Source organism: Pinus tabuliformis, chromosome 4_2, assembly GCF_031772625.1.
Source record: "Pinus tabuliformis cultivar Carrire ecotype Pingquan chromosome 4_2, CPIR1, whole genome shotgun sequence".
NCBI lineage: Eukaryota > Viridiplantae > Streptophyta > Pinopsida > Pinales > Pinaceae > Pinus > Pinus tabuliformis.
This window is the reverse complement of record NC_142304.1, coordinates 1,813,644-1,832,398: the sequence shown is the minus strand read 5'-3', so window position 1 is coordinate 1,832,398 and position 18,755 is coordinate 1,813,644. Positions and strand designations below refer to the sequence as shown.

At 36.5% G+C, this 18,755-nt stretch overlaps 2 protein-coding genes across 2 annotated transcripts; one reads left to right on the top strand and one right to left on the bottom strand.

Annotated features, from left to right (window-relative positions):
- The first annotated feature begins 1,539 nt into the window (after window positions 1-1,539).
- On the top strand, window positions 1,540-7,682 carry LOC149168088 (uncharacterized). The gene is made up of 2 exons (XM_089428114.1): window positions 1,540-2,545; window positions 6,766-7,682. Exons 1-2 carry the CDS (start codon window positions 2,144-2,146, stop codon window positions 7,417-7,419), a joined length of 1,056 nt encoding a protein of 351 aa, XP_089284240.1. The 5' UTR covers window positions 1,540-2,143; the 3' UTR covers window positions 7,420-7,682.
- A 6,592-nt stretch (window positions 7,683-14,274) lies between these two features.
- LOC149168087 (cationic amino acid transporter 1-like) lies at window positions 14,275-18,456 on the bottom strand. The gene is made up of 2 exons (XM_089428113.1): window positions 17,787-18,456; window positions 14,275-15,728 (listed from the first exon to the last, which is right to left on the bottom strand). Exons 1-2 carry the CDS (start codon window positions 18,178-18,180, stop codon window positions 14,395-14,397), a joined length of 1,728 nt encoding a protein of 575 aa, XP_089284239.1. The 5' UTR covers window positions 18,181-18,456; the 3' UTR covers window positions 14,275-14,394.
- Window positions 18,457-18,755: the final 299 nt, after the last annotated feature.

Below are 18,755 nucleotides of genomic sequence, written 5' to 3'. Positions count from 1 at the left end.
TTCCTTGTGCCACTCCACTAATATCTACTTTGTTAATGTATTTTGACCATTGGTTCCTCTTATAGCCTCATAAATTAGGGGGCATCTATTATACCTTTATTTGTCACCCTATGACTTAAAGGGGGCCTACTTGTCATCTTGTCAAAATTATGAGTTTGTGCTAGCAAAAACCCATGTTTGTGCATGGTCGCCCTTTTGCTATCTATAAGAGTGACCAATCACTTATTGCTCTCATACAAGGAGTAATCTATCACTTGGTGTCCTCATGCAATAAGTCATTGGTTTCTTATTTCCCTTATGCAACAAGTGACCATACCTATAAGCTTCAAGATTTAGAGAGTTACAAAGATATCAATGAAGGATAGGTTGGTTATGATGCATACTAAACCATGGAACTAATGCATGATCTATTTTCACCAAGTTCCAAGCTTAGAACCTATCTCTACTCCTCATCCATCAGTCTTCTTAAGAGCAACTTCATGGGGGACATTACACATCTAGAGCCAAAACTTCATAGCCTTATGCTGCCAAATTGTAATCAAAGAGAGACTTTTGTTATTGTGCTCAAAGTTAATTATTGGTCCACCCACATTTGAATGAAGGATAAGGAAGGTCTTGGGGAGCTAGGAGTTGAAGGTACTTCAATAGTCTTAAGGTAACATTGTATTTCTATACTTTATTTCATTATTATAAATATCTATGGCATTTCCTTTCAATGTGTGCGATCTTCAACATTTTTTATTATGCATTGATAGATATACTTTTCTTGAGTAGAGTAAATTAAATTTGGTTGTCATCTATATATGTTTTTAATGCGAAATGAGTCTGACGGATGTATGTTTTGTCATTTGTGTGCAAGTAACTAATTGTTGGAGCTACATCAGTTAGAACCATGCAAGGACAAACCTTGGAATAAGGTAAGGCCTACCCTCCTTTCCTCACTATTGTAGATTTAATGAACAATTTAAATCTAGCGTGAAAGGCCATATGAATCTATCCACAGTCTCTCACTAATCTCAATAAGATTAGTGAGATGACTTCCCTATCCATGTGATAGATTTTCTAACAACAAAATTAAAAGTGAGTCTTGAAGTTACATCAGTTAGAATCACATGAGAACAAATACTGAAATGCAATAAGGTATGTCCTCCTTTCTTTATTGGTGTAGATTGAATGAACAATTTAAATATGATCTACCTTACTCAAAAATATTATTAAATAAGTATAAGTTTACACTAATTTATAAATAAAAAAATGATATCAGTCTCATTAATCATAGTAATGCCACTTTAAAAAATATTATTAAATAAATATAAATTTCAACTGATTTATAAATAAGAAAATTGTATCTATCTCATTAATAATGGTAATTAATGCCACTCAAACACTCTCATGTAAAATAACACCAAGCATTTATATGATGTAAAAAAAAAACATGAGAATTTATGTAAAGTTATTCTAACCTAAAAAAAAGAGAAAAGAAGTTATGTTCTGCAACATTATATATGAAACTAATAAACTACTGAGATATGACATATCCGTTCCTCAACGCAACTTACTTATATAGGGTACTAGTGTATAATCACATTCATATAACACTATGATATGTATGGTACGCAGATTTGTGTGTACACTTAGATATGAGGCTTTGAGACCATTCGCAATTGCCTTTATGCTCTATCATGATTAATGAAATTGGAATTTCAAAGCCATGTCTATTGTCGATGAGCATCCAAATCCTGCAGTGTGCACTGGCCTATGATCAATCGATGAGCATCCAAATCCTGCAGTGTGAACTGGCCTATGATCAATCAAATCTGTGATCATTGCGTTGGATTTCTGAATATCTACCATTTCCATCCCCGATGCAATTTAAAAATCCTCAACGCAACATCAACACTGATTTCATTTCAGTGCCACCACATTCTTCCATTCTTTCTTTGACAGTACTGCCCATTTTCTTTGAATCATTTTAGAAAATGAGGAGATCCGTGCACCTTCCTCATTTAAGATCCATTTTGGCAGTGAGTATGATCCAAATCTTTCATCTGGGTTCTCACAGAATCCTTTATATCTCATTTGGGCACACCATTGTGCATTCTGTGACAGTCTCCTAACTAGTTTGAAGAGAGAAAAGGCCAATATGAGTCTAAAAAAGGGCGTCTCTGTGGAGGTTTCAAGTGATGAAGAAGGCTTCAGTGGAGCCTGGTTTCCTGCAACCATACTCAGGAAAATTGGCAGTGTTTTCTTGGTTGAATTCAGGGACCTGATGACTGATGATGAGAAATCAAAATTGAAGGAAAAAGTAAAAGCACATCTGATAAGGCCCGAACCTCCAGCTTTGAATAGACAATGCTTTTTCCTTAATGAAGAAGTGGATGCATATGATCAAGATGGTTGGTGGAAGGGAGTTATTGATGGCATTCTGCCTCAAAATAAATATGTTATTTACTTCGGCCAGACTTTGGAGAAATTGGAGTACGATATAACACAGCTCCGGCTTCATCAGGATTGGATAGACGGCAAGTGGGTTAGCAGTTCAGAGGTATGTGTTTCGACATATTTTTAATTGGATTTGAACAGATGTCCATTTTCAATAGGTGGTTTAGATATCCGTGATTGTGCTGGTTGTGGGTCAAGCTTTGAGGGTATTGGATCAATTTGTTTAAAAGCTTATTTATCATAATTTTCGAGTTTCATGTTCAAGCTTGTTACTGTAAGAGATATCAGATATTCTTTTCTAGTGATTGGTATTATATTTTTTCTGTGCATGAACTATAGAAGCTCTGGATTTCTTTGGTTATACTTCTGATTTATCTGTTAGTAGTGAGTTGAAACTAGTGAGTTTAGAGGCTGGTATTGATCAATCAGTTGTCACGAGTTATATTTTGATAACTGTTAGGTGTTCAGTGACACAGTGTAGCCTTCAACGTTAAAAATAGATTTTATCAGATAATAGCATTGAAGGCTTGGTACTGGTTTAGTTTTTTTGGTTAGCTTGTCAGCAAATTGGCAGGTCTAAACGGTGACTTGAGAAACTGCGATTTTATCAGATAATAGCATTGAAGGCTTGGTACTGGTTTAGTTTTTTTGGTTAGCTTGTCAGCAAATTGGCAGGTCTAAACGGTGACTTGAGAAACTGCGAGCCAGGGGCATTCAAGCACCTGGGATTACACTTGACCTAACCTAACCTAACAACCTGTACTCATGATTAGATATATGCCCACAAGGTTTCGAACCAATGACCTTTTCACAAGGGAATGCCTTAACAGAACCCTCTCACCGACTTTTCTATGCCCCGCGGGTAGCCTTGTACTGGTTTGTTATGGAACCTTTTTAGTTTAATTTGATTATATGGCAGAATGGATTGGGCTTATGAGAGTGGTCTTTTGCCAAACTGAAAGTGTTAGTTACCCCCTTCAAATGCTCCTGGAAGCAAGGTTTCTGCTATAAATCAACTTGGTATGCACATGGTCCTCTTCTTTTAAAATTGTAGTTCGAAATTACTTTTTCTCAGAATGGCCTTTTTCAAAGAGGCCTTTTATGCTCTTTGTGGGGCATTTGTGTCCTCAAGTTTAGTTCTTGAGAGTTGTGCGCCAATTTTCTATTGGATTTGAGCAGCAAAGGAGCACTCTCTCAAGTTAAATGTTCAAGAGAAAGATCGGTCATCTTTTGTTATGATGTTCTTCTGACAGTTCTAGGACATGCCATGTTAAATTCTTTCAGAGTTGTATAGACAGGAGAAAACCCGACTGTTGAATCATTCAGTATTGTAGAGTTGCTGCGAGTGTCTGTTGTTTGTCTGATACTTTTCAACGTTTTTGTTTTCTCACTTGGTCAGCAACCTAGTCTATGACATCATTTTTTGTTGTTCAAACTCCATTGATTCCAATCAATTTATACACAGATATCAATTCCAACACGGCACACTGTACAGTGAGACGGAATGGGTGTTTCTGTTTCATAACATCTACCATGGTTTTCCATTCACAAGATAGGGTCCACCTTCTCTCTAAAGCTCCTGAGTTCCAATATCAAGTGGCAAAGCATGTTTTAGAGATTTGCCATTCTTCTAACCTGAACACACATCTATAATGCAATCATAATTGACATGCTTCATGTCAATCTCCATATAAGATAAGCTTCCATGGCGATTGCTTATGGCTGGTGGCGAAATCTATGATGGGTAGCACTGCATTATTATTATAGTTCAGTAACCCAAATTTAATATTTGACAAGTACTTTGTTTGTATGCTTTTAATTGACTTGAATGCATCACGGTTTATTATTCTTAGTTGTGATTTAGCAATTTTCAAATCAATGTTAAAAGTAAATTGCATCAAGTAATGGCATTGGAGGCCTTGTACTCGCTTGTTATGGAGCCCTGTTTAGTTGAACTTGATTGTTTGGCAGAATGGACTCGACTTGTGAAAACGGATTTTTGCAAAACTGAAGTGTTAGTTAACAACTTAACCCCCTTCAAATGTCCCTGGAAGTAAGGTCCGTGTTATAAACATGACAGGAGTATGCGGTGTGCAGATGGCTCCTTCTTTTGAAATGGCACTCTGAAATTACTTTTTATCAGAAAGGAGGCCTTTTATGCTATTTGAGCCTTCATGTTCAGTCCTTGCAAGTTGTGGTATCTTCTATTGGATTTGAACAACAAAGGAGCACTCTCTCAAGGTAGGGGCTACAGAGAATGGATGATTATTTTTTGTTATGATGTTCTTCTGAAAAATCTAGGACATACCATGGCAAATTCTGCCGGAGGTATATAGACAGAAGAAACCCTGACCTTTGAATCACTAAGTTTTGTAGAGTTGCTGTCAATGTCTAATGTTTGTCTGACATCAGTTCCAACTATTGGTACACTGTACCTTGAAACAGAATAGGGTTCTAATAACACCTACCATTCACAAGATAGTGTCCGCCTTCTATGTAAAGATCCTAAATCTTAATACAGAGACATGCCTCAAGAAATATCATGTGACAAAGCTCCTTTTAGGGACTCATAATTTTTCTAACCTGTACGCATACCTATAATGAAAGCATACTTGACATGCTTGATGTATATCTCCACTTAAGATAAGCTTCCATGCTACGTTACCAGGGAATGAGTACTGAGGAACCGGTGCAGGTACAGGTACAGTAATTTCAAAACAGGGGATGGGAGTATGTCAAGGGTACCTATGCCAAATTTTTTATATACAATAATATATGGAAAAAAGGAGAACTGAAATTAATGTAAATCAACAATGATTCAAATCATTCCAATTTCCTCCATTCGTCAATTGACATTCATGATTAAACATCGAACATTGATATTCATCCCCTTTCCAGACATGGTGTGAAAATGACAAGCAGAAAAATCTGAAACTCGAAATTCGATTAATGCTTAACTGTGAACTGCTGGCCTGGACACCAATTTCCTACAATTATAACAGTGAAGAGTGCCCTACTTCACCTCTTGTTCTCAGTTGGTCTCTTCCAAGCTCTCATAGCAAAACTGAAAATGCAAAAGAGAGCATGGAATGAGGGTTTAATGGCATAAAAGGGGTCGGAGCTTGGTTGTTATAGGGTTTCCAGCTGGACCCACCCTAAACGCAACCTTATTGGGGTGTTTTAATGATTAAAAGACTTTTCCATGCTAAAAGCAACATCCGTGCACCCAAAATCAGGGCTTGCCTCTGAATTATGCCAACGGTATGGGGGAGGTAAGAGAAGGTTTTGATGGGTATGGTGAGATACGGGTGTGTTTCTGGTTTGTAGGTATGGCTATGGGTACTGGTATGAAGAATCTGATGTCTTGGTACACGTACCCATGGTACTACTTAGCTTCCATGGTTTGTTGTGTTCTTTTCTTTTTGATTGATGGGCAGCAATTTATTATGATTATAGGTCATTAAACCAGATTTGTTGTGTAACAATACTTTGTTGGTACGCTTTTGATTGACTTGATGCCTCAGGGTTTATCATTCTCAATTATGATTTGGCGATGTGCAAATCATTATCTCAATGTCGTTGTCAATATGTTGGACACAAAGCCATGAAAATTATATATAATTTAAAAATTGGATGTTAGCTTTTTACTTTTTTCCAAAGGAAAACCTTGTGGGATTCCCCTTTTCCCTGGAATATCCAGCACAATAGGGACCAGCAACCCCTAGGGACTCGACTAGATTTGAACTTATGACCTATGGCTTCCTATGCACAACATGCCTTGGGCAGATGGTTCAACACCCTTGTCACTTAAATTGTGGGCATTAGTTATGTAGTACTAGATACCATGGACATATCGAAAAAGTTTTGCATGTTATATTACTGGATGTTTTAGGATATGCAATGTGTGTGGACTATGCAGATGGCTTCCTGACGTGAGTCTCTATTTAGAAAACTTCTATCTTCTCTTTGCAACTTACTTAGAAATACTAGTTACTATATCATGCCTGTGCAAAGGGAAGGAAAAAGACATGAGCAAATTGTTTTAATATTTAGTATTTACTAAATGTGACCTGTGAAGTTATTATCTTTTCAGTAAAGTTCCATTCTATCACCTTTAGTTGTTTGATTTCATATATGATGGCCCTATATCTTGTGACAAACATAAATGATATGCGTATCTTTAACATCAGAAAGTATTTCTTGCATTCCTTGAATTCTTTGTCAAATTGGTTTTGAGTCTTGACATACTTCTCTAGTGATACTTGGTAAAGGAAGATACAACTTCAAGCATGATTCTGACAGTTTTGTTTTGTACTTAAACAGAATGTGGGAATAAAAGAACCAAATCCAAAGTGCTCACTGCTTTCTGTCAGAAATGTGGAGAATATGGCTTCAAAATCAGTGAAAAGATCTAATGAAACCAATGAAAATCAAAATGAAGTTAAGGTTTCCGAATTATCAGGAGAATGTAAAGCAGACATGCAGTGTGAGACCTGGAATGATGGAAGTAGTCAGCTAACCAAAAAATCTTCCAAGAGAAAGCAGGGAACTAAGGATCAGTCCAATAATGGTTCAGCCTGCAGAAGGAAAATCCTGATTGAAGAAAATATGGATGGTACTGAGACACAAGATGAAAATCTTCATAACATTCCTGTTAAGGTTGCGAAAATAGCCTCACTCAAAGATCTCAGTTCCCCTACTGAATCTGAGAACACAATTACAATCTCTATTCCTTATCTGGAAATTGTTGACCAAAAAATATGTCATCCGGGTAATACCTCTGAAATACGTGGAAAAGCAACTTTAAAACAGATGTACCTCCTAGCTTATCATTTTGTACTCAAGGCACTCTATCTTCAGGGAACTCATAATTGGAAACTTGAAACTCTCCTCACAGATCTTCGAGAAGTGCTCCACATTAGTAATGAGGAGCACGCTAATGAGCTGAGAGGCATAATGTCTGGTAAATACAACTAAGTGTTGCTTGTGATATCTAGGCAATATAACTGAGACTTGAGTAGTAATCTTTGTTTTGTATTAATAACTTTAGCACACAGTCTGTGCCAAAGTTGCAGAGGCTGACTACTGATTGAATGGCTCATTGGCAATGGCACATCTTATATAAGTTTTGCATATATAAAGCATTTTTCTGTTGCTGCTATAAATGGTCACTTTTGAAGCTTGAGACCTAAAACAGAATGATTATATCCATTACTGATTATATAAATCAAATTTTCTGTTGCATAGAAACAGAGTACAGAATACCCAAGTTAGGAATGTAGTGGAATTTTGTTTGCACAAGTCCCTTTGGAGGTGTTTCTCGTGAAGAATTCATTTTACATCATTCTTATCTGTTCAATTGTTTTAGAACCATTCTCATTAATTCGTGAATTTGATATGCTTGTTGAGGAATTATCCTGTCTGCTATGTTATATGCCCACACGTATTTATTGTTTCTTTGTAACCAGTTCTGTGGCTGCAGGTTGGTGTTATAAATTATATATCGAGAATTATGTTTCTGTAATTTATGTTTAAAGTTTACTTCTATAGTCTCAACTAAATACTTATGTTTATTTACGGTTCTATAGGTATAGGCTTATCGTTTGAGTTATGCCTAACCACATCCCCATGCCTAGTTTTCACTTTAACGATAATCCATTCATCTCTCTTTCCATGTCTATAACTTTGTTATTTTTTATTATAAAATTGGTCCCACAGTTATCTCACTTCTGCTGTGCAAGAACTACAAACTAATATCTATGCTGGTGGGTGGATGTTATGGTAGAATTAAGATATCCAGTCTTTGGTTAATGTTAAAATACAAATTTTCGAGTTAAGATGGTAATTTAAGATTATGCATAATTGGTCAAAGTTTGTAGAAGATATCCTCTCTGGAAAGTTAATTTACTTCCTAAATATCAATTCCATCTTAAATAATCGACTTAGCAGTCCTTAGTCAAATGCCCAAGTCTCTTCTGTTCTTGATTATTTTCAATTTTTATTGTCATAGATTTTACCTCTGCATTTTACCGTATTTAAATTTATGTTACTGATTTCATATTGAACTCTGGTGTTACATCTTTGGAATACACATCAAAAGATAATATTGGAACTATTTTGTATGTTGAGCTTACCATTTTAATGTTTATATAAAGTTGGTTTGTCCATATTTTAGTGTCGTGGGTCATTCATAGGCCATAAAATATTTAGTTAAATGTTAACGATCATTGAAAAGACTTAATATCTGTTTGAATCTTGTAGTCAAATAAGGTTTCTTACGGTGATTTATAGCTAATGTGCTTAGATCAAGCTTGTCTTCTACAACGTTCAGTTAAAACTTTAAGGTTTCTGAATTCCGTAAGTAGGAATAGAGGTTATGGTTCTGGCTGGCCTTTGTGAAAAGTGAGTCGTATTCATGTCTCTGGCTAGCCATGCATTTATTTCTTCATGGACAAGTATTTGGAGTAATAATTCAGTTACCAGTATTAAACATGAGACAAATTCTCGTCCAACGGATATCAGCAAGAATATATTTTTTTGATGAATGACAAGTTTCTTTAGCTAGAAAGAAAAATTACTGGGATAATTATAAGTTAATGTTGAATGCAATTGATATCATTTTAGTCTTGAGATACTTTTTCTTTTGTGTTTTTGGTACCAATATTATGTTTCTCATGAACTTCTTATTCTAATTAGTGGTTTCACTTAAGTAAAGAGTCAATGGAACTCTGAATGAACAGTTTATTCTAATTAGTGGTTTCACTTAAGTAAAGAGTCAATGGAACTCTGAATGAACAGTTCATAGGGAAAATGCTTGTTAAGTTTTGGAAATGTGGTATCAAGCTAAGTGGGCTTGACCATGAGGAAAAATGGTTAAATATGTTTGAGAAAGAGGAATCTTGAGATGGTGACCTCTTGGGAAACCTTGTTTATTAGGTGCAAGCCTTAGAGGTGATAATTAATGTTGTACAAATCTTTCACTAGTTCCATCTCATTTCTTTACCCTTGTGAGCATCATCTGATGCACGACCATGAGAAATCAGTGACTTTGACTAATGCTCATGAGATACAAGTCATGGATAATGACTTACTTTAGGCAAATAATCCTAAAAATGGTATTTCATGTTGGACTGTGAAAACCCACAAATTGCCTAATTAAAGTTTCGGTTAGGGTCGACTAGAAGACATCTATGAAATATTTTAAATCCAAAAATAGGGGAATGCTTCATGTGAAAACTATCTGCACCTGTAATCTATGCACACAATATCTTTGCCCATATTCTCACACAATATCTTTCCTCATATTCCCACCCAGAAGGACATTTTGAGTCTCTGCTGAAAGGTAGAGCATGATGCCCATGTTAACCTCACCTTAATTGGTTTGAAAATCTCGTTGAATCATTTAATGAGTTCACAAATTTAAATCAAGGTCTGGCTCTACGTGTAAATCAAAATATTGGAAGGCTTCAGGGAGCTGGACGATTGCTGATTCACGTCTCCAGGGACTAGGACTATTTGGGAGGAGTTGAAGGACTTATTACTAGGATCTCAATAGAAGATCACTCCACGTAAAAAGAGGGTATAAATTTTTTTAGGGTGGCAAATGCTATAGTCTGTTAGGGGGGTTCAATTGGAACCGAGTCAAATAGATGTGGCGGAGTTTATCAAACAACCAAAGAGGAGGATTTCCTGAGTTGGCAGGGACGTGTACATACAAGATCATCCCTAATATAGTCCTGTGAGCTGCTTTATCCATTGAGTTTAATGAATGAACTCAGATGAAGCGAAGATGCTATTGTTGTCATTAGCAAAGGAATGGTAATAGGGTGAGGTTACTTGTCTATTTTTGCTTTATGTCGAACTTTGGCAATGTAGGTTTTCTGGGAATATATATGAACATGCTAAGAAGTGGGGGGAATAGTGGTAGCTGATAGTGCAAGAGGAAGATGCGTACATTGTTGGGACGGGCTGTTAAGCAAAAGGTGTGGATGGAGGATTGAAGAAATTACTATAGTGGGAGGAATGTATTTATTTTGCCAAGGAGTCGAGAATTGAATCTAGGTCTATTTTGGCAAATACAGCTGATAATATCTAAAATATGCATTGTGTTTTCAATCTTCTCAAAAACATAGTACATTTGGTGGTAGGCCATTTTTATATTTTCCTGAATGTGATGGAGTTAGTGGTCGAAAACTCTAAACTCCAACAATAGGTTGAATAGATTAATAGAATGAAGGTGAGATTGGAGGATCTGGAATCAAGGGAAGTAGCATTGGTGCATGGTGTCATGGCATTTAGGATTGGACAAAGGGAAATATGTAGGTTCTTCATTTAATTGGTTCAATAGAGTCCCAAGAGATGTTCATATTGTTTATTAGCATACACTTGCATATATTCGAAAGCGGGGATTTTGGGAAAAATCAAGAAATTATTTGTGAATTTAATAGAAATCAAGTTGGAATTTATTATGATTGATTAGCCAATAGAAAGTTGAGACTTAGTTTAATTGGTTGAGTCCCTGTCTTTAAAGCACCTTTGCTATTGAAAGGTCACGGGTTTAATTTTTTCGATATTCTCAGGGTCAGGTTCCATGGTTGCGATGGCAGGAAGTGATCCCTTCAGATGGATTTGCCTGGTACAAATATTCTGTAGATGTAGCGGTCACTGATCTCTAGTGTTTGTAAACCATATAGAAAAAAGAAAGAAAAAAAGAAGAAGATCTCTAATATTTGTAAACCACATAAAAAAGGAAAAGAAAAAAAGTTGAGACTCAACTCCTTGGTATAATAAATCATTATGATAAGTATCTTTCAAGTCCCTTGGTATAATAAATCATTATGATACGTATCTTTCTAGACAGATTATCATTGTAAAAAGTCGTACCCAATCTTAACCATAGGAATGAACGGGCAACTTTGTCTTGCCTTTGCTCTCGAAGGGTCATTTGGCAGTTCTAGGAATCACTGGATTTTGACGAACATCAAAAGTTTTTTTTACAACCTAGATATAAAGTGAACTTTGTAGAAGTAAACGAAAAGTAATCTTTTTTTCTGCTTTTTTATCCTTGCCCAAAGGAGGTCTTTATCTCTTTTAGCATAAAATATTTCAACTTAAACATGTGAACCTAGTTAGTGAGCTTGTTTGAAAGAAAGAACAATTGGTTATCATTTCTGATGGGAGAGGCTTATCTCTTTTAGCATAAAATATTTCAACGAAAACATGTGAACCTAGTTAGTGAGCTTGCTTGAAAGAAACAACAATTGGTTATCAATTCTGATTGGAGAGGCTTAATACCTATCCAGGTTTAGTATGTCCTATATGTTTGAGAATAAGGCAATCTATTTTGAAGCAGTAGGCAACAATTTGGTTCAATAGAATCCTAGTCTGAAAATTATTGTTTTTGAAAGCGGGCACCACTTTTTTGCTGCTATTATCTGGGTTTTTTGGGAAGGACACATGTCTGAATTGCAGGACAAACTAAGGGAACCTGTCGGACATGCATTAACATGTGTCCTAACGAATCTGTGTCCAATACGTTGGAATCGTGACATTGCATTAACATGTGTCCTCACGAATCTGTGTCCAATACGTTGGAATCGTGACATGTGAGGGTTTTGGATGTGTCGGGTAACAGAAGTCCACCACACACATCCTTCATACTAAGTCAATCTATCCTCGAGTGTGGCAGTGTCTCCTAGAGATAGGTTGGCCACCTATGCCACTTGTAAGTAGTAATAATTGTCTTCACTCATGCTTCGAGATGCTGATGACATAGGTCTTCTACCGGGCCTGTTCCCATTTTGGACCAATCTTATTTCCTCTCTCCAGCTGGGAGGAGTCCTGCGCTCTACAAATGATGATCATCTAATCTGGTCCCTCCCCTACTCTTCCTCTCATGCAATTGTAAAAGATATATATTTCGACCTCATTTCGAATTCAATCAAATCGAACAGACAGCGCTTTCCAGTCTTCTGGTGGAAGCTTGGATGTCCCCTCAAAGTGACCTTATTCTCCTGGCTGGTGCTTTTCAACAAAAAATTGTCTTGGGATTCCTTGAGGAGACAATCATGGCACGGTCCCAGTAGATGTGTTCTCTGCAAAATGGAGGAGGAGACAAACTTCCACCTTTTCTTCAAATGCTCTGTCTCACAACAAATCTGGTATGAACTTGCACAGTTTTTTTCTTTTCAGCATCTTAACTTCATCTCTGTTGATGCAGCGTTTGCCTGGTGGGGACGACAAAACACTCTTCGGCCTATTCTTCCCATCACCTTATGGTCTCTTTGGAAGTGGAGGAACCTAAAATTTTTTGAGGATTCTTCTATCTCTGCCAAATATGTTCTCTCTTCCATCTCTGCTCTTTATCTTCCAATCAGCTGAATGATGCAATGGTTTTTGTCCTTTCTGATTTTGGGATTTGATCATATGAACATACAGCATGATGGTAATCTGTTTTACATGATGTGCTATGTTGCGTATCGGTAGTATTCATGAGTTTCCAATCTCATATAGAACTATCTGAATATCTTGTATATATATCCTCAATATAATATCATGATTTTCTTTCTGAAAAAAAAAGTAGTAATAATTGTCAAAGAATGACAATAATTAATTAATGTTAATAATATAATTATCTTAGTAAATTTAGTTATATTTAGTTTTATTGCAGCTGTGTAATTTAGGCAGTTGTGTAATTATAGGGAGTTATGTAACAAAATCTTTGTATTAAAATAGTGATTACAGAATACAAAATGGTGGAGAGTCATTCTTGACTATGGAGTAATAAGAATTCCTATCCTTTGCCCCGTGGAAGTTTCCTTGACACACTATAAAATATGTCAAAGTTTTACCAGATAAATACTTTGTATGTTGTTGTCCAATGGAAATTTCTTGACACACTATAAAATATGTCAAAATTTTACCAGATAAATACTTTGTGTGTTGTTGTTGTGTAATTCAATTTCTTCCTTGTTTAAATGTTAACTGATTCAAATGCAACAATAATATTACTTTGTCTTAAAGAAAATTCCACCCCTACCCCACCCATCCAACAATAATATTATTTTGTCTTAAAGAAAATTCCACGCCCACCCCACCCATCCTTCTTCCTCAGTCAATCTATCCTCGAGTTTGTACCTCTTGATTTTTACCTCCCTTGATTTCACGTTTAGAAGCAGTACAAGTTCAAAAGAAAACATGAATCTATAGTCTTTTTTCTACTTTGACAAGAAAATTCTTCCAGCTTCTCAGATTTTTTCTATGCTACTTAACTTTAATCACTCCAAATCGCTTAAGGAAGCCACTGGCGGCATTAAGGGGTTCCACTGCCATATTTTTTGGTAGTGTAATTGACCCTGGCTGTGTTCCACTTGTGCGCTTGAGAATTTCAGAAGGTTCCTTGATATCCAACTGTTACCAAAATGAAAAATGAGAAAAAATAAAAGGTATGGAGCTTTTTCATTCTTGTGTAATTCTAGGCTGAAATACATTATGCTCCATATATAAAGCAAGCAAGCTGCCACAATAAAGAGATGTTCATATTGTATTCTAGAGGAAGTCGACGAAACTTAACTTATCAGAAAGTTTCATGGACCGAGCCAAAGGATCCTCCAAATAAACTAAAACAATTTTATCAATGGGCCTCATTCATAGTGTAATGCACCAAAACATTTTTAGCATTACTAGTGTCTCACAATACTAACGGCATTTGCATGTTCCTCAATTTCAAAGGTGTCTGCAGAAACATTGCTATACTCCCCGTGCATTGCACTGAAGCTTATATACATCTGCCTCAATGGGCCATTACATGTAAACTTCACTGAACAAATTCGATTTAATAACTTTATATATTTGTATAATATAAATAAAATCTCGAAAGTCATCTGTTTACAAGCTACCATAGATCCCATTGTGACATTGTGGAGCTCAATTGCCTCCTTCCACTGCAGGGACTCAATGCATATTATCAATCAATCCCATCCTCTCTGCGTCAGCAGCTTTGGCGGTGTCATATGATGCATGCAGTCCCATGAAGATGTAATACAATAGAATTATGGCAGTCCAAACAGCAAACCTGATGAAGGAAGCCTTATCCAAGGAACCCAAAAGAAAAATGTTTATGGCAATGGATAGAACTGGTGTCCAAGGCACCAATGGCACCCCCCAGAGTTTCGGCGTTCTAGCCAGCGGAACAAACAGCTTTAATCCTAATGTACCTAGAAACAGTATAGGAACTGTTATTAAATAACCAATCCACCCATCACTCACAGCCCTGTATACAGCAGTGGCAACCGAGGATCCAATGATTATAGCCAGAAAAATGATCAGCCTTTGCTGATTTTTAATGCTTGTTTCGCCCGAAACGTAGTATCTCCTCACAAGTAGTGCTATGGCTACTAGACTGAATATGAACAAGGTGCTGATGGATAGCAGGTTGGAGAGGACATCTAGGCTTGTGAAAAATGCTATAACTGATGTGGCTGTGACCATTATGACAGTTGCATTGATTGGAGTTCCTGTTTTTTCATTCACCAATGCAAACCATGGTGGGATCATGTGTGTCCTCGCAATGTGGGTCAGGTACCGAGCTTGCCCTACAACACTCACCATTAGGACAGTGGTCATGCCCTCAAGGGCTCCTAAGGCTACTATGTACTTAGCCCAATCCATTCCTACCTTTTCAAAAACAACACTGTATGCAGCATCAGGATCAATGGTTTTGTAGCTTTGCATCAGGCATAATGTCAGAGCCATGAGACAGTAGACCATTATGATGATCACCATGGATCCAACCAGTCCAATAGGAATGTCCTTTGCTGGATTTTTAGTCTCTTCTGCCATTGTTGCAACTGCATCGAAGCCAGCATATGCAAAAAAGAGAACTGCAGCTGATGTGAAAATGCCCCTCACTCCATAAGGCATAAAATCTGAGTAGTTTGATGTTTTTGCATGCGTTAGCCCGGCAATAATGATGAACAAAAGTACCGCAACATGAATTACAGAGGCGATGGAGTTTATTCTGGATGTAACTTTGGTGCTCCTTATGGCGACAATGCCTGTTATGAAGAGGATGGCAACTGCTATTGGGTCCAATTCATTGTAATTTTCAGCTAAGTTTGTATGAATGCGAAAAGCATTAGATTGGCGATTACAGAGTGTGGCGAAGTAGGATGTCCATGACCTTGCAACTGCTGCTCCACCAATGACGCAATCTAATAGGATGTTGCCTGCCCCTATGAACGCCACAAAGTCTCCCAATTCCACTCTGAGATAGGCAAACGACCCACCTACACAATCAACATAAGTAAATAATTGAAGGAATATTAGATATTTAAGATGATATGTAACAAAATCCTTACTGATACTTCTCACTAGTGAGGACTACACAGATGGTTGAAACAGAGTGCAACATATAAATTACTTTTCCTACTATAGAAGCAACAGTGCCAAGAAACTAACGTACATCATATGGTAGTCCTACATTAGATAGAATCATGGACACACAAACATGAATATATAAATTTGGAGTAAATTAATCGTGAGATATTACAATATTAGATCTCTTTCACAAATACTTCAAGAATGTACAATCATCCTAGACCAGTATTAGGATGGTTACTTTCAACACAATCATCCTAGAACATTATTGGGTGAAATGACACACTAGGTACTTCGAAAGGCTTTCACAACATATGTTGCAAGTTAACACTGTCAACCACATAGGCATGTTAAAACACTAGTAATATTAGGGTGGTTACCTTTTTGGCCATAATGAGTATATGGTTGAAACGACAAACTATGTACTTCATAAGCCTCTCAACAACATATGCAGCAAGTTTAACTCTGTCAATCAGCAGGCATGTTAAAAAAATAGGTGAGATGGATACGTTTAGTGAATTCAAAAAAGAAAATGTTATAATTTAGATTTACTCAAATACCAGTTTATATATATATATATATGGTTCTTTATTTATTAAAATCTCTGAATTAAGTTTATGGGTTTTGGATAGACGGTGACCCGATGCGCTGTTAATGCGCTGTTAAGACACTCTTTGATGTGAAGTTACTGGTTCAATTCCCTGCTCTGATGGAGTGATATATTAGACATGATAAAAATGCAGTCTTTCCAAACTTAAAAAAAAAACCAAACTAAATATTTAGCAAGACACCTATATCATAGAGATCAAACTCAAAACCAACTACCAGACCTATGTCATGGAGAATTAGGCTGAAAACCAATTATCTGTGAATATAGCTCATTAACCAACCTACTATACCTGCACATTCAACAAGATACCCACCTCATTAATATATCATCCAAATAAATGAATAATTGATCCCCACCTCATTAATATATCATCCAAATAAATGAATAATTGATCCCCACCTCATTAGAACAAGATACCCACCTCATTACTGCTCTGGAAACCTCATGTATGAAAAGAGGGAAATAAACAAAACAAAAAACAAAATTATCATAACAGGGATCGAAAGCAAGGAACGCTATGTATATAATTCCTCCATATATATAATTCCGCCATATAACCAGGAACACAGTATGGTCAGATGAAATTTTGGGGCACCCAAGAAATTAATAAAATCCATTATCGCTCAAAACATCTTATGAAAATGATGAATATGAAGATATAGTAATCTGTAAGCACAGGAAGAATTTCATATTGTCTACCTGAAAAAATAAAGGGGCGGCAAGGCGAGTAGGCAAAAATGTCAAGCATGATAAGCACAAGACGAACAACAGTCTCAAAAAAATTTGGTGTTTGCCTTCCTGGAAATGAAATGAATAATTTTAATGACGTTCACCAGGCTGGCTGAGCAGTTTAAGAAATTCAAAGAGTAACAACTTTAACTCATTTTCATATTTCTTTCAAAGGTCAGATCTTCAATTATAAGAAAAAAGATTTCCATCGTATTTAATACAGAGGGTGAATGACTACCGGACCTTCTAGACACAACCCACCTTGAGGGGTAAGTTCAGTCGGCTGTTACCAATGCAGCTGGACAAGTAGGTACTTAATTTGAATTCAATAACCCTGTGCAAGTGGGTACTTAATTTGAATCTCAATCTCATTAGATTAGGTGTATTAGTTAGATTAAGTGTATTAGTATATAGATATATTAGTAGTAGAATTAGGTGTGTTAGTATATGTCAATGAGTTTACCAGACATGGATCCATTCCAATTCAATTCCCTGTGTATGATTCTCTTGCCTTATCAATGGAAGTATATGTTTATATTAGGCCATAAGTGACGAATAAAGGCTATTCGGACTCAAATTACAAAAACTTGCAGGAATCAGAAAATAAAAGATTTGAAAAGCTTCTTGCCTGCAATTGGGATTTCCACAGCAAATTCAGTGTAGCAGAACACAGAAAGCATAGCAGAGATTCCCGAAATGAGATAGGATAATAACACTGCAGGCCCTGCTTCATATCTGGCTTCAAAGCCTGTTAGAACAAAAATCCCAGCACCAATTACAGCGCCAATTCCGAACCAAATCAAATCCCACCAATTTAGATTCTTCTTCATGTCATGCCCACTCCGAGCCCGAACCTCGGTCATTTCCACCTCAGCCGAAGACCTTGCAAACACTCTGTCCCGAAATCTACTCCCTAACTGCCCCAGAGCATTTGAATAATTTTCCCAGCTCATGAAGGACTCCTCTGGTAGAAATTGACCCCTGCAGACTTCCCTTCGTTCTCTCCTTGTCAGGTTTCCCATCTGCAATCAACGGCAAAACAGATTAGGACAGATGTTCGACCGAGACTATGTAAAGTTGGAACCAGTTCTCACAAGAAATCCTGCGCGGGTAAAGATGGAATAAGCCCAGTAGCTAAGCCCAACTGATCCTGGGAGCCCAGCACAGGCCAGAATACTTCTACATGATTCCATGCCACGAGGTGGCGGACACGTGGGACGAATGTCTTTCCTGTGCTTTATTTGCTTTACGGGGTACGAAACTATAACTATTACCTTTGTTTTCCAAACAAAAGATTGGGTCTGGGAGGTATATTTCATGTAGATTTATTATTGCTTTGAGAAGCTCGGTCTAACCTAGTATTGTAAAGATACAATAATGTAATTTTTTTTTAACATTAAAATAAGAATAAAATAAAATAAAATAAAATGAAATGAAATGAAATGAAATGAAAAGAAAAGAAAAGAAAAGAAAAGAAAAGAAAAGAAAAATAAAAAAATAAAAATAGTAGAGGTTGTAATGCATACTCAATTAAAATAAAAATTAAATTAAATTTTAAATATATATTAATTATAATTAAATTTATCTCTCAAGAGTT

Bases quoted from the DNA above. Each gene is read 5' to 3' on its own strand.
- LOC149168088 (XM_089428114.1), top strand. From the start codon at position 2,144: ATGAGTCTAAAAAAGGGCGTCTCTGTGGAGGTTTCAAGTGATGAAGAA. The intron at 2,546-6,765 runs GTATGTGTTTCG...GTACTTAAACAG, and splicing joins AGTGGGTTAGCAGTTCAGAG to AATGTGGGAATAAAAGAACC.
- LOC149168087 (XM_089428113.1), bottom strand. From the start codon at position 18,180: ATGGGAAACCTGACAAGGAGAGAACGAAGGGAAGTCTGCAGGGGTCAA. The intron at 15,729-17,786 runs GCAAGAAGCTTT...TTGATTGTGTAG, and splicing joins TGTGGAAATCCCAATTGCAG to GTGGGTCGTTTGCCTATCTC.